This window comes from Saccopteryx bilineata, chromosome 3 (genome assembly GCF_036850765.1).
Source record: "Saccopteryx bilineata isolate mSacBil1 chromosome 3, mSacBil1_pri_phased_curated, whole genome shotgun sequence".
Lineage (NCBI taxonomy): Eukaryota > Metazoa > Chordata > Mammalia > Chiroptera > Emballonuridae > Saccopteryx > Saccopteryx bilineata.
In genome coordinates, this window is record NC_089492.1 from 301,088,531 (window position 1) to 301,104,892 (window position 16,362).

Genomic DNA, 16,362 nt, shown 5'->3' on the forward strand with positions numbered 1-16,362 from the left:
GGGGCAAGTGCCTGAAACTGTGAGGGGAGCCTGCCGCTTCTTCTTCTTTTTTTTCCTTTTCTCTGCCACTTCTCCTGCCTCTGCTGCTATACTGGGCTGCATACTGACCATGCCACCTGCCTGCAGGTGGGTGCTGGTGATAGTACGCTAGACTCTCTATGTTTTCTATGGGTCTAGCAATCCTTGGTTTGGCCAGTCTGCTCTTAAGTTGGCCATTCTAGTTCACAAAGTGTCCCCAACGTGGCGGAATCAACAGGAGTCCCATAGTCTCGTGCTCTGTGAGAGAAATCAGAAAAGTTATCAAGCAAGCACTGAAGAGACGTTAGGACAGCAGATTGTCCCTGACCCATGGCCCTTGACTCTCGAAGGAATCCTGTGAGGAAGCAATGGGCGAAGCTGGCAAACCAACCAAATATGCACACAAAACAAACAAAACTTCTAAACCAAAACCAAAGGGAGAAGGCAGCGTCCTGCGTTCCCCAATCGACCGGGTGGGTAGAAATCAGGTGGCATCCCGCCTGCTCCACTACACCCTTTTCTAACTAGAGCTCTGTTTCCAAATATTCAAAGAGGAAGCTTTCTTACCAAACAGTCTCGAGACTCCAAATGTTTCGAACCAGCCAAATTTAGTTTCCAAACAGCAACTGCCTGAGGCTGGCCAGCTACCAACGTCTCCTGCAGCCCACTCCATGAGGAGGGGTCTTACACAGCCTATCTCGCTGGGGGCCTCCCTGTGTTACATCCCACGAGACAGACCACAGCAAACACAAAGTGAATTTTATAAGTTTTATTGCAAACCTGTGCAGGGACTGCAGGCAACCCAGGCAAGGGAACACTGCAGCCCCGAGCTCCTAAAATGGCTCCTTTATCTAGGCTGAGCAAGCAAGCAACGTTTACAAGGGCGGGAGAGGTGCGATTAGCTGACCTTATTCTTAGCTAAGTCTCTAGGGTAGGGCTTCCTGGATGTTGGGTACATAGAGTTCTGTGGAAAATATTGCTACATTTCTAACGGTTGTTTGTCTTTTTCTTTTTCCTCCAGCCGTGTACTGGATGTACTCAGTTTTCATGGCTGGTGGCCTGCACTGCTTGTCCTAATATATCACAAATTGAATCTGTGGAAGGTCATTATAACATTAACTTTGTAAAAAAAATCTTTCAATTTTGGGTATAAAGACGTGATTCAAACAAGAAAAGGTTATAACCAATGAGAGCAGGTGGATGTGCCCAGGCCGCGCTCATCCCCAATCCACTGTTTAGAAATACACCCGCCTGGTGTCACTGCCAGCCAATCGAAAAAGCGCTGATTCAGGCAATAATCCCGCCTGGGGCTTTGAGGCAATGCGCACGCGCAGGATGTTACAGACACGGAAGCGGCAGGAGCGGAGATCATGCGGAATCTGGAGAAGGTCTTCCCTGTTTAAACCTGACCCTGCTGGTCCCCATTCCTGCACGCCGGGAGCCTGAGGATCGCTGCGGACACCGAGAGCCCGGCTCCCGAGCCCCCAGCGGTGAGTGCGGAGTCCCGGTGAGCGGCCCCGAGCCTGCCCGCTTCGTTGCCGGGTAGGGGCTCCGCGTCGGTTTCCGGGGAAACTCCGAGACCGCCCCGCCGGTGACCCCCCGCCGTAGGACGTGGGACCCCCCTGCCGCGGGACAGTGTGCGCCCCCCCCCCGGGCCTGGGGACCTGCGGACCCCTCCCGAGACCCCCCCACCATTTAATAAGAGGCCCAGGTCCAGGAACTGCACACTGGGGCGGGGATTCGGGGTGAGAACGCGGGGTCCCTAGAAGAGCCCCCGGCCCCGCGCGGGGACGCTGTGTGGGAGCGGCGACAGCGAAGGGGCCCCAGGGAGGTGCAGAGCGGGGCTGGGAGGGGTCAAGGGACGGAGAGAGACACGGGAGGGGAGGAGAGGTCAGTGTTGACCTAGGACGCACCAACAGAATTCTAGACTCAGGGTAAAACAAAGAAAAGTTTATTACACTCGCGAGCGGGCCCAAGGCAAGGAAATGGCCAAGAGCCCCGAGCCACTTCAGCAAGCAAGTTTTATACTTAATTTCAGGGAGAGGAGTTGTAACAGTTCTCAGGGTGATTGATGGGCAAACATCTGCTTACTTTCAGGGAGGGGAGTTGTAACAGTTCTTAGGGTGATTGATCTATTCCCGGGACAGATGAGTCCTTGAGGTAAGGAAGGTGTTAGACTCCCAGGATGACTAGGAACAGATGGAAGTTGTTAGACTCCGAGGATGGCTAGGAATAGATGAGTCCTTGAGTTGGAAAGTCGTAAAACTCCCAGGATGATTAGTGTAACCCAATCCTGGAGGATAGATAGGGACTTTTCCAGCTGGGGGCTTTCAACTGGATGACTGGTTGCTTTTTCTTTGCCATAAAACTTTGTTTAAACTCTCCAAACGTTTCCAACGTCTATTTTACCCGGCGAGTGCAACAATTGATTGCCTCAGATGCTTGCGGCCTTGCCTTTCTGATAAGCCCCTAATCAAACACCGGATGCCTGCGGCTTCTTCAAGGAGCCTGGGCAAACATCTAGGGGCCAGGTGGGCCAGTTATTGTTTTACAAGCCAAGATGAGTTAAGCAAAGATCAGACAGAAAAGATCAGACGGAATCCACTGTCAGTGAGGGGCCATGAAGAGACGGCAACGTGGGGGTGCGGGGGGTGGACAGGGCCACGACAGGGAGAGTGACAGTAACCGGGGAGAGTGACAGTAACCGATGAAAGGAGCGCGAGGGGGAGAAATGGGTGAAACCCCGAGGAAGGGGCGGTGCCAGAGAGAAGGGTGCGCAGGGAGGGGGGCTGATGAGCAGAAGTGGGTGTTGACCGAGGGTGCACCACGAAGACTCTAGACCCAAGTGTGTGGGTAAAACAGAAGAAAAAATTTATTACACTCGCGAGCGGGCTCAAGGCAAGGAGGTAGCCAAGAGCCCCGAACAATCTTCAGCAAGCAAGTTTTATACATTATTTCAAGGAGGGGAGGAGACACCCAGGAATTCAGGAGTCATGAGATAGGGAAGTTGCAATGGCTCTCAGGGTGATTGCCCCAGGTACTTGTGGAAGAGCAAGCACCTATGATTACATCGGGGCGAGGCGGGCCAGTTCCTGTTCTGCAAGCCAAGTGTAGCCAAGCAAAGGTCAGATGGAATTTTCTATTTTTACTGTTACACTAGCTCTAAGCAAATTTCTCAGTGGTTTATGGTAGGGAGCGGTCAATTCCTGCTTTCTTTAATTTTAGTCAAAAGGTCAAGCAGAATTTTTCCACTCACGGTTACATTTCCTCCTCTTTCTCTTGCATATCTCTAATCCTAGAGATCTGAGTCCTGGTTTAATCTTTCATAATGCTGTCTTACAATCATGAGTTTTACGGTCCCTATTTGCCCCTGCAGGAAGGTGGTTAGTCTATTTAAGACACACGGTCCAATAGTGACAACTAGCAGTAGTACTATAAGGGGTCCTGCCAAGGTGGAGATGAGGGTAGTCAACCAGGGTGATTTGGTATACCACCCTTCAAACCATCCCTGCTGGTCCTGTAGTCTCTTTTCTCTAGCCTTCAGCCTTTCTTTTAATTTGCTCATGGAGTCCCTAACTACTCCAGTGTGGTCGGCATAGAAACAGCATTTTTCTTTCAAGGCAGCACACAAACCACCCTCTTTCAGAAATAACAAGTCTAAGCCTCATCTATTTTGCAACACGACCTCGGAGAGGGAGGTTAGTGACTTTTCTAAGGCTTCTATCGACTGCTCTATGGTCTTTAAATCCTGGTTAATAGCAGACTCTAGCAAGGCCATTTGTCTGGGTCCTTCAACTAGGGCAGCGGTTCCTGTTCCTACTCCTGCCAATACCCCGGCTCCCAGCAGTACTGCTAGGGTGAGTGTGACAGGCTCTCTTCTATATCTGGTCCGCCCCTCAACCGTCTCTTCAAAGTCCTCATCCCCATGATATATAAGGCGGGGGAAAACCCTAACCATTACACAAAAATCTTGAGAGTTGTTAAAGGCCTGAGTGGACACACAGGGAGTCAGGCCCATTCTGCATGCCCACCGAGTTCCTTTTTCAGGGATCAAATAGGAACTGTTAGGGGAAATTGAAATAGTCTGCAGGCATCGGGCCTTGTCTGAGGCAGATGGGGTTTCTAGACATATTACAAGGAAGGGGTCTAGCAGGGTCTGTGGTCGGGATGTCCCAAGTCTCCAGCCTTGCCGCAAGCTGACAGAGGTCTGGATACAGGGACGGCCACCAAGTCCTGGGAGGATGGTCATTGGAAGTCACTTCCCATACTATGTCACTGGTCCCCGATATCACCTGCCATGTCTGCCGGGTCGGTTGGTGGGGATTTGTTACGGCGGCGGACACGCAGCTTGAGGGGATTATCTGTTTTCTCCACTGTCCACTGGTCATCAGGAGCAGGAGCAGGCTTGAGGTGTGAAGTATGGATCCAAGCAGCGATGCCATCGACTTTTACAGCGGTGGGTGTGATGAGGAGGACCTGGTAGGGTCCCTTCCAGCGGGGTTCGAGTGTCCAGTGTTGGTGTCTCCGGACGTAGACGAAGTCCCCAACCTGGTAGCGATGCGGGGTCCCGTCTCCTGCTGGCTGGTAAAGGTCAGACAACTGCTTCTATAGGCAATGTTGCACTCTGGCCAGGGCCTGTAACCTAACAGACAAGTGGGTATCCGGGATATTTATGTCAGAGGGGGATAAATCCCAAATAGGCGGAGGGGTTCCAAAAAGTATTTCAAAGGGAGTTAGGTTAGTTTTAGCGGAAGGGGTATTCCGAGCCCAGAAAAGAGCGTATGGTAGGAGCATTACCCAATCTCTATGGCCAGTCTCTATGACTAATTTAGTTAAGGTCTCTTTAATTGTTCTATTCATTCTCTCTACCTGTCCTGAACTTTGGGGTCTATAAGCACAATGTAGTTTCCAATTAATTCCCAATATTTTGGCTACCCCCTGGCTTACCTGGGCCACAAACGCCGGTCCGTTATCAGACCCTATTACCTTTGGAAGGCCAAATCTAGGAAAGATTTCTTCCATAATCTTCTTAATTACCACCGCCGCCGTCTCATGTTTGGTAGGGAAGGCTTCTACCCATCCTGAAAAGGTGTCTACAAAAACTAAGAGATACCTTAGTCCATACTTGGCAGGTTTTACCTCAGTGAAGTCTACTTCCCAATATTGGCCTGGTCTGGTGCCTCGGAGACGGGTTCCTCTGGTTCCTTTGGCTGGGTAGGCATTTACCATCTGGCAGGCCTTACAAGCTTTGACTACTTCCTTTGCCATTTGCCTCTTCTCGGGGGTGGTCAATGTTTTATCATCCTGAAGCAGTTGTACCAGTTTGTCAGTCCCAAGGTGGGTGAGACGGTGGGCCATCTGGAGGAACGTCCGAGCATCCTCAGGTTCCTTTAAGTGGGTCAGGGTGGGGGATGGCTCTGCTTCTATAGTGAGGATGTGGGAGGCAGTCCTCATGGCTACCGCTCGAGCCTCCTCATCCGCCTTCCTGTTGCCTTTGGCTACTGGGTCTTGCCCTTTCTGGTGCCCAGGGCAATGGACAATGGCCAGCTCCCGTGGGAGCATGACAGCATCTAAGAGGGCTAGGATTTCTTGTTTGTGCTTAATGTCTTTACCTGCTGATGTGAGCAGGCCCCTTTCTTTGTAAATTGCCCCATGCACATGTGCAGTGGCAAATGCATACCTGCTGTCCGTGTAGACGGTGGCCCGCTTACCACTAGCCAGTTCTAAGGCCTTTGTTAGAGCTATTAGTTCTGCCTTTTGGGCTGAGGTTCCTGGGGCAAGTCTCTCTGACCAGATTACTTTTTCCTTGTCTACCTCCGCAGCCCCAGCTCTGCGTTCTCCTTCATACAGAAAACTGCTTCCATCAGTGTACCAAATTAAGTCAGCTTGTGGCAATGGTGTGTCCCGTAAGTCTTTCCGGATCCCAGCCTCCTCGGCTAGGATATCCCTGCACTGATGGTGGACAGTTCCCCCCCTCTTTCCTGGGTAGCAGGGTGGCTGGGTTCAAAACAGTTGGAGAGCCAAAGGTGATCCTGTCTTTATCTAACAGGAGGCTTTGGTAATGAGTAATGCGGGCATTGGTTAGCCAGCGGTCTGGAGGTTGTCTGATTATGCTTTCCAGGGCATGGGGGGCGACAACAGTCAATTTCTGGCCCAGAGTCAGTTTGTCGGCATCTTTGACCAGGAGGGCCACAGCGGCGATCACCCGTAGGAACCCCGGCCACCCTTTTGCGACTGCGTCCAACCTCTTAGAGAGATAAGCCACCGGCCGTTTCCAGGGGCCCAGAGACTGAGTCAGTACTCCTTTAGCTATCCCTTCCTTCTCGTCTACATAGAGAGTGAATGGCTTCTCTATGTTGGGGAGTGCTAAGGCCGGGGCTGACAACAGTGCCCTCTTGATTTGGTCAAAGGCCTTTTGCTGTTCATTTCCCCAGGTATACTCAGTTCCATCCTTTAACAAGGGGTACAGAGGGGCGGCTAGTGCGGCAAAGCCGGGTATCCATAGTCTGCAAAAACCTGCTGTGCCCAAGAACTCCCTGAGGCCCTTCCGGTTTTTCGGAGGTGGGATTTGAGTAACAGTCTTTTTCCTGGCCTCAGTTAGCCATCTCTTACCGTCTCGGAAAGAGTAGCCCAGGAAGGTGACTTCAGGTTGGCAGATCTGGGCCTTTTTGGCGGATGCCCGGTATCCCAGTTTGGCCAGTTCGACAAGCAGTTTCTCAGTTCCTTGTTCGCACTGCTCTATGGTGGCGGCTGCAAGTAACAGATCATCAACATACTGCAACAGAGTTACCTCAGGGGTGGAGGCTTGGTAGGCACTCAAGTCCTGGTGCAGCGCTTCGTGAAAGATGGTGGGAGAGTTCTTGAAGCCCTGGGGTAGCCGCGTCCAGGTGAGCTGTCTGCTGAGTCCGTTCTCAGGGTCCGTCCATTCAAAAGCAAACAGGGGTTGGCTGTCCTCATGCAGGCGCAAGCAGAAGAAGGCATCTTTCAGGTCCAGTACTGTATACCACTTCCTGTCAGGACTGAGGGTACTGAGGAGGTTGTAAGGGTTCGGGACCGTTGGATGTATGTCCATTACCCGACTGTTAACCTCTCTCAAATCCTGGACTGGTCTATAGTCCCCTGTCCCTGGTCTCATCTTCCTCCCTTCCTGCCTCTCTGATCCTATCTATAACCCTCTCTGTTGCAAAGAAGAAGAAAAAAAGTCACAGAAGTAGAAGTGTGCTCAGGGAACAGGTTCCAAAGGCAATAATAGAGAAGCACTCGGATCTTAGAAGAGAAACAGGCAAAGGGGAGTGGTGGGGCACAGACATGCCCCAGAGTGGAGAGCGCCTGAGATGCATTAGTGAGAGTGGGGAGCAGGGATGTCAGGGGAGGTGACAGGGTGTTGTGTTGGGTTTGGGCGTTCAGGAGAGCAGCACCCGTTCTCATTGCTGTGGGAATGTGTGGATGTCTGAGGGAGGACAGACAGGTGAAGACAGGAAAATAATACAGTGTGGTTTCCCTGTAGGAGCACTTTGGGCTGACTCCAGTGAAAAAGGACAGGAAAGTGTGGTCTTTTCAGTATTTCCAGGTCCTTCTGTCTGTGACTGAGGTGGAAGTGGATAGAGGGGTTGTGTGGACACCTGTGGCGGCACATTCTCAAAATGCAGACTTGACTCCTCAACATACTGTCACCTGAGAAAACAAGCAGGAGCCAGACCAGGACAGAATGGCTGCTTCTCAGGTAAGCGATGTGTCCTGGGCAGAGGCTGTTTGCTTTTCCTTCTAACTTCAGTTGATTTAGGACTCACAAACTTTACCCTGATTCTCTCCTTCTGATAGTTCTGTCTAGTGAGTTTGTTTCCATTTACTTACTTTTTAAAAATTTTATTAATTGATTTTAGATAGGGGAGAGAGAAACAGAGAGAGAGACAGGAAGATTACAGATAGGAAGGAAGAAAAATGAGAAGTATTAATTCTTTGTTGTGACACATTAGTTGTTCATTGATTGCTTTCTCATATGTGCCTTGCGAGGGGCGGGGGGATGCTACAGCAGAGCTAGTGATCCCCTGCTCAAACCAGTGACATTGTGATCAAGCCAGCTACATTGGGCTTCAAGCCAGCAACCATTAGGTCATATCTATGATCCCACGCTCAAGTCAGAAAAACTGCTCAAGGCCCTGGCTGGTTGGCTCAGCGGTAGAGTGTCAGCCTGGCATGTGGGGGACCCGGGTTCGATTCCCGGCCAGGGCACATAGGAGAAGCGCCCATTTGCTTCACCCCCCCCCCCCTTCCTCTCTGTCTCTCTCTTCCCCTCCTGCAGCCAAGGCTCCATTGGAGCAAAGATGGCCCGGGCGCTGGGGATGGCTCCTTGGCCTCTGCCCCAGGCGCTAGAGTGGCTCTGGTCGCGGCAGAGCATCACCCCCTGGTGGGCAGAGCGTTGCCCCTGGTGGGCGTGCCAGGTGGATCCCGGTCAGGCGCATGCGGGAATCTGTCTGTCTCTCCCCGTTTCCAGCTTCAAAAAAAAAAAAAAAAAAAGAAAAAGAAAAACTGCTCAAGCTGGTGAGCCTGTGCTCAAACTTCGACCTTGGGGTTTTGAACCTGGGTCCTCTGCCTCCCAGTCTGACTCTCTGTCCACTGCATCACTGCCTGCTCAGGCCTCATATTGCTCTTTCTGATGGAGGCAGTCACTTCTTGTGTTGCTCTCATTTTTTTTTTTATTCATGAGTCTGTTTTCTCTCTGTAGTATCTCTATTTATTGGCCTTCGATGTTGCTGATTCTATCCTCTGTGAGACCGGTTGTATTAGCTATACTTGCTACCTTATTTTTCAATTTATATATTGACTTCTTCATCTCTGTGTTACATCCCAGGAGACAGACCACAGCAAACCCAAAGTGAATTTTATAAGTTTTATTGCAAACCTGCGCAGGGACTGCAGGCGACCCAGGCAAGGGAACACTGCAACTCCGAGCTTCTAAAATGGCTCCTTTTTATAGGGTGGCTATCTAGGCTGAGCAAGCAAGCAGCGTTTACAAGGGCGGGAGAGGTGCGATTAGCTGACCTTGTTCTTGGCTAAGTCTCTAGGGTAGGGCTTCCTGGATGCTGGGTACATAGAGTTCTGTGGAAAATATTGCTACATTTCTAATGGTTGTTTATCTTTTTCCTCCAGCCGTGTACTGGATGTACTCAGTTTTCATGGCTGGTGGCCTGTACCGCTTGTCCTAAGATGTCACACTCTGTTTGGTTCTTTCTTAAAGTTTAAATGTCTTTGGTAAAGTACTGTTTTTGTTCATTAATCTGTGTTTTGAGCTCGTTAAATTACCTATCAGTGTTTTCTCACAACTCATTGAGTTTTCTTATAACTTCATTTCTGAATCCTCTTGTCTTTTACCTCCAAGATTTTCATGTAGTTGAGATTTTTTTCTGGAGATTTTTTTGTTATCTATCTGAACTACATCTCTTTCTTGTGTATCCATGATATTTGATTTTTTCTTCTTTGACCCATTTGGGAGTGGTATTGTTGAGAGCTTTAACAAGAAACAACTAAAAAATAAAAATCAATAAAAAAAATCATTAAAAAATTTTAAACATATTGATAAGTAAAATAATAAACCAAAGAAAGGAGCAAAAAATAAAAAAGTAAAATTAAAAACAGAAGAAAAAAAGAATAAAAAATATAAAAATTAAAGATAATGAAACTTAAATGGGAAAAAGGAAAAATGAAAAAAAAAAACAAAAGTAAATAAAATGAGGAAAAGAAAGAAAAATATATCTTTGGTTTGTGAGGTTACTGTTTTCTTCCAGTAGGTATTTTTGCTGTGAAATTCTTGGGAAGAACTCCACTGTGACCTTCCTGTTAATAGTGATGTGGGCAGGGCCGCCGTCAGTGGTGGGTGTGGCTTGTAGGGAGGGTTTTACAGCTTCAGCTTTATGGCTTTACAGCTTTGTCTCTTTAACCTTCTAGCAATGGTAGTTTTAGGTTTCTGGGTGCTCCTCCCCATGTCTCAAGAACCAGGGGACCCAACGTAACGTATCTCTGTTTCTCAGGGGAGAGAGTGGCTCTGGAGAGCTAGCTGTGGGGTCTGCCACTGACACTCTTCCTACCCGCGAGGTGAGTGAGTTGGCATCTGGGAAGCTGGGGTGCTGCACTTTGTCTCGGTGCAGAGAGTGGGCTGCAGGCAGACCACGGGAAGTGTGGCCAGGACCCTGCACTCAGCCCCTCGTACCTTTCAGTTTAGGCCCTCTTCTTCTGCCCCTCAGCCTCTCCACTTCTCCCATCTGAAGGACTTGACTCATCACTGCTTGGTAAACAAGACCCAGGCAGCATGGCCCTTCCTCCTTCCCACAGAGCAGCAAAGACAAAGAAAGAAAAACCTGGTCAGGCTAGTTTCTTTCCCCTTCAGAGCTGACTGCTAGTGCATTTTATCTTCTGCCACCCTTTCAACCCGCCTCACCTTCAGTCCATTTGGTGTGGGAATCTTTCAGGTGCACTATGAGCCCAGCTGAAGTTACTGCACTGTGTTCTAACTGTTCAATTTGTTGAAATTTCAAAGGGTGAGTTCAGGGGTATCTCTCATGCCACCATTACTCTCTAATCACTTTCAAATATTAGAAATATCCCCTTTGTGACATCAACCTGGGAGGGCAACTGTGTCCAACATCCTTATGAGAGTGGGTCAGAGGCTCGGGCATCAATAAGAAGGGAAAATAGGCTTTAGTTTCATGTGGCTGCAGCGTCACCTCTGTGGGACAGGATTAAGGAAATGCACCTTCTACAAGTCAGAATAACTGAGGAAGTTCTGACAGAGAAGAGCAGCTAGAAGAGACCTGCTCACTAGATTGCTGAGAACGTCTTGCTACTTTAAGGGAGTGTTAAGGAACAGAATGTGGAGCATACATGTGGATGGACATTTGCAGAAATTACTATCTTTTGTGATCATTTTCTGGTAATTTCCTTATTCATGTTGTTTGCTACAATGTCACAGCAGATACATTTTCTTGAATGTATATAAAATTTTTCAAAAAGTTAGAGACAAAAAATCAGTTGTTTTAAATTCTTTTCTATTATTATGGATGTTCTTGCTACTGTGTTGATAAAAAATGAGTATCGTCTGACCAGGTGGTGATGCTGTGGATAGAGTGTTGGACTGGGAAACTGAGGAACCAGGTAGGAAACCCCTATGTCGCTGGCTTAAGTGTGGGCTCACCAGCTTGCGCCGTGGAATCACTGTCTTGAGCGTGGGTTCCTAACCCAAGGTTGTTGGCTTGAGTCCAAGGTTGTTGACTTAAGCAAGGTGGTCACTCGCTCTGCTGTAGCTCCCCCCCCAAACAAGGCATATATGAGAAAGCAAGCAATAAACAACGAAGGTGGCATAACAAAGAATTAATGCTTTTTATCTCTTCCTATTTGTCCTCCTCTGTCACAGAAAAAGCGAGTATCATTCACAGCTGATTCATGAAACTACAGAATCTCAATATCTTGATTTTATTTTCTATCATTTAAAAATTTCACTTAGTTCCCCTATGTATGTGTGCATAACATGTTAATATTTGAGCTTTTTTTTCTTCTTAAGCTGTTTTTGTTATTATCAATTTTAGAAACTTCTATAGATGTTAATGAGGTTTCTTATGAGTATTGGTCAGTGTCTGTATTTTTTTTTAATTATAGATTATGTTTGAAGTAAAACTCAAGGTCTATCCTTTACTTTTATGTTTTACAGCAAGGGAAGAAATATCTTGTTCTAAGGTTATGTATACTAAATTTGTGGTTGCTATGTATCCTATTCCTTGAAAACAAAAAATCCATTAAAATTTCAACTCAAAGTCATGTATGCAATTTCACCCATGTTTTCTTTCTCTGTGCTACTCAGGAGTATGGCATGTGGAAAGGAGACATTGGTGTCACTGGCAAAAAAAAGAACTTCTTAAATGTGTGGAAATAAAGGCCCCATCTCAGAACTCCTGAGTGAGAATCAGCATTTGTAGAAAATGGCAGTTCAGTTGTGCACATCAAAATTAAAGAAGTACTTACACTTCCAACTTGCTGTGACTTTTCCACCTGACAAATATACACAACTGATCAGGAGTGATACACATACAGCACTGACAAATCCACATGCCTGTGTTGATGCCTTAATTCTACTGATTAATTTTAGAGAGAGAGAGGAAAAAGCCATGAACTTGCTGTTTCACATATTTATTAATTAATTGGTTGATTTCTTGTATGTGCCTTGACCAGGAATTGAACCTACCACATTGGAATATCAGGAGGATGCTCTATCCACCTGACCTACCAGGTCACGGTGATGCCTTAATTTTAATATTCATCTTGAAAAGTCAAATCTGTATAGTGAATTTATGGACATATGTAATCCTCATTACTCAGTGTTAGGAAATATAATATTACTGTGTGAAAGATTAAGAAAACAAAAGATGACAAATTTTTTGCAAAAGAATATTGCTACCTGACCAGGTAGTGGCACAATAAATAAGACACTGACCTGGGCCACTGAAGACCCAGATTCAAAGCCTTGAGGTCACTGATTTCAAGCCAGGGTCCCTGGCTTGAGCGTGGAGTTATGTACATTATCCTTTGGTTCCTGGCATGAGCCCAAAGGTTGCTGGTTTGGGCAACAGGTTCCTGGGTCAATTAGAGCTACCTGGTTGGTCAAGGCACGTATCAGAAAGCAGTCAATGAACAATTAATATTGCCACAACTTGAGTTGATACTTCTCGTGTCTCTCAACCCTGTTTGTGTGCACACACTCAGAAGAAGTATGTATTGCTGGGTGAAAATGATCTTACTGAATCATATTCTGTAAGGACAAAACCAGTTCTAAATGTGTTTTCATATTGGATGGCATTATGAACTCAGAGTGTGGACCTTCGTTAATGTATCTTTTCTTCCAGAAACCATTGACCTTCAGGGATGTGGCTGTAGATTTCTCTCAGGAGGAGTGGGAATGCCTGGACCCAGCTCAGCGGAAACTGTACACGGATGTGATGTTGGAGAACTACAGGAACCTGGTCTCCCTGGGTGAGGATGACTTCCTTCCTGAGTTTATTCTCCACCTGCAGTGTTTTGTTTCCTGCATTAGGGGGAACATCACATGAAAGCTTCTGCCTTGCAGGGTAGATTTCAGAGTTCTGCCATCAGGGAACAAATAAGGGGTTTGCTGGTGTAGAAACGAAGGCTTCATGATGCACGTTGATTAGAACTCAGTGTATGAAAACCTACATGTCTAGAATGATTCAGGTGCTATCAGAAAACAGTATTTTGGGGGCCCTGGCCGGTTGGCTCAGTGGTAGAGCGTCGGCCTGGCATGCAGAAGTCCTGGGTTCGATTCCCGGCCAGGGCACGTAGGAGAAGAAACCATCTGCTTCTCCACCCCTCCCCCTCTCCTTCCTCTCTGTCTCTCTCTTCCCCTCCTGCAGCAAGGCTCTACTGGAGCAAAGATGGCCTGGGCGCTGGGGATGGCTCCTCGGCCTCTGCCCCAGGTGCTAGAGTGGCTCTGGTCACAACAGAGCGATGCCCTGGAGGGCGTGCTGGGTGGATTCCGGTGGGGCGCATGTGGGAGTCTGTCTGACTGTCTCTCCCCATTTCCGGCTTCAGAAAAATACAGAAAAACAAAAACAAACAAACAAAAAAAGAAAACAGTATTTTGGAAAGTTATTTTCTAGAACATTTTATTATTGTACCATGTCTTCTCACCTGAGCAAAAAGTGAATTAGAAATTGGAGCTGGGAAGGAAAATGACAGTATCCTTCCACCCAAGTAGGTGGGATGAGGAAGCAGATGAGGCAGGGAAGAGACCTAAAGGTCATGGATGAAGCCAGACTTTACAGTGTGGTTGGGAAGCTGCTGCAGTGGAAAGGGCTGTGAGAGGCCCAGGTGTATTCTGGTTGCTGTCAGAGAGGGACAGCTCGTCTCCAACACATCCCATATTCCAGCATCCTCTCAGGACTCTGCTTTTGCTCCATTGACCTCCATCATCACATCAGCAGTGGAAACCAATTCCGCCCCTTGGACTGAGGGCTGCCATGATCTGTCTCCTCTTCCATAGCTTTGGAAAGTTGGGAAAACCTGTTCACGTACCTGAGGAATTACATAAGCTGTTTTTTATCATTTGGAGTTTTTGATGGAAGTGGTTGAGATCCTCAAATTCGGTGCAGAAATTTCAGGAATTTTGGGGACAGATGTCATGTTTTCTTTTTTCTTTTTTTTCCCAGAGACGGAGAGAGAGTCAGTCAGCGAGAAGGATAGATAGGGACAGACAGACAGGAACAGAGCATTGAGAAGCATCAATCAGTTTTTCGTTGCGACACCTTAGTTGTTCATTGATTGCTTTCTCATATGTGCCTTGACTGTGGGGCTACAGCAGACCGAGTAACCCCTTGCTCAAGCCAGCGACCTTGGGTCGAAGCTGGTGAGCTTTTGCTCAAACCAGATGAGCCCTTGCTCAAGCTGGCAACCTTAGGGTCTCGAACCTGATTCCTCGGTATCCCAGTCCGACATTCCATCCACTGCGCCACCGCCTGGTCAGGCAGACATCATGTTTTTGATGTATCATTTCTTTTTTATTTTTGACAGAGACAGACAGAGAGAGGGAGAGATTAGGGACAGAGAGACAGGAAGGGAGAGAGATAAGAAGCATCAATTCTTCATTGCAGCACCTTAGTTGTTTAGTGATTGCTTTCTTTTATGTGCCTTGATGAGGAGACTACAGCAGAACGAGTGAACCCTTGCTCAAGCTAGTGACCTTTGGGCTCAAGCCAGCAACCATGGGGTCATGTTTATGACCACATGCTCAAGCCAGAAACCTTGTGCTCAAGTTGGTAAGCCCATACTCAAGCCAGCAACATTGGGGTTTTTAACCTGGGTCCTCTGTGTCCTTGTCCGATGCTCTATCCACTGTGCACTGCCTGGTCAGGCCAGAATTTATCATTTCTAATCCTAAGGAGGTTTCCCACAGGACCCTACAGAGTGTAGACTCAGTATTTCATCACAATACAAAGCATCTCCCCAAAGTGGAAAGATCTATTTCTCTGTTGTAATTCAAGGTGTTCTTTTGCTTAGTATGAATTTATTGTTACAAATTTATGGTCTGGGCCTTGGCTCTTTGTCTCAATGGAAGAGCATCGGCTTGTAATGTGGATTTTGTGGGTTCGATTCCACTCAGGGCATACAAAGGAAGTGACCATCTGCTTCTCCATTTTCCCCGTTTCCCCTTCTCTCTCTTCCTCTCTCTCTTTCACTGTCTGTCTCCTGAAGCCATGTCTGGTTTGGTTCCAGTTTATTATCTCTGGGCGCTAAGGATGGCTGTGATGTCTTCACATCAATTGCTAAAAATAGCTTAGTTGCTACCATGGCCCAGATTGATAAAACATCAGCCCCAGACGGGGGTTTTCAAGTGGATCTCATCAGGATGCATGCACAAGTCTGTTCATCTCCCCTCCTTTAACTTGGAAAAGACGAAAGAATTATTTCAAGTCTGTATTTTTTAATTGTCCATATTAGAGGAATTTTATTTTTCTATGTATCTTATAGAGTTCTTCAATAAGTTACTGCCAAAAAAAAAAAAAAAAAAAAGTTACTGCCACACACGACCTTAGAGTGTTGCCCAGCAGGTAGGAAAGTGTCCACTGTTACCTGCTTTCGTCATCACTGTCATTCTGCAGTTCTCTTGTGCAGCTGAGAGCTGCCGGGACTGTGTCCTTTTCTGTTTTCACTTTTTGATGAGATTTTTGTCATATTTGTGCTTTTGGATTCACAAGTGCTGGTACAACATGCGGAATTGTTCTCCTTTGGTGAGAAGTGGGATACAGCATTATTGGGCACTTCATATTTAGGAAGCGGCTTTGTGCCATTATTCAAGTTTATTTCAGAAAAAAGCAATGATGAGGTTTTTTGTTTGCTTTCTCAGCCTGTTTCTTATGTTGTGCTGAATCTGAAATGTTTAAAGATTAGTCTTTCCATATTTTACAACTGTCTAATGCTTTCTTTATTTAGAAATGAAGATTTTTTTATTTTCTGAAGTGGATTACACCCTACATATTTTTGTCAGAGTAGCTGAAATACATTAAATATTGATAAAATTTCTCATGTCATTTAAATATGTCTTTATTACAGTTATACTTGACAGATATTTTTGAATGATTTGAATGCATTAAGAAATTTTTTTTTGCTGTATAAAGTCATGATGCAAAGTTATTCCTGTTTGAGGGTACACTCAGTCATAAATTATAGTTAATCTAGAAGGATTTTTGGTCACTGGAACTTTTATATAATTTTCTAAATTTGGAGGTGAATTATTTCTTTTTGGTTTGAATTTTCTTTTTCTTTCAGTATTATTTTGAACTAGTT

The 16,362-nt window shown here is 46.8% G+C and overlaps 1 protein-coding gene across 1 annotated transcript in view; it reads left to right on the forward strand.

Moving 5' to 3' along the window:
- Positions 1 to 1,358: 1,358 nt before the first annotated feature.
- Positions 1,359 to 16,362, forward strand: part of LOC136331919 (zinc finger protein 420-like) — a 44,328-nt gene continuing 29,324 nt past the window's right edge. The window contains 4 exon segments of the mRNA XM_066271084.1: positions 1,359 to 1,508; positions 4,410 to 4,474; positions 7,526 to 7,741; positions 12,909 to 13,035. Of these exon segments, the coding sequence (XP_066127181.1) occupies positions 4,454 to 4,474; positions 7,526 to 7,741; positions 12,909 to 13,035 (364 nt within the window). The 5' untranslated portion in view covers positions 1,359 to 1,508; positions 4,410 to 4,453.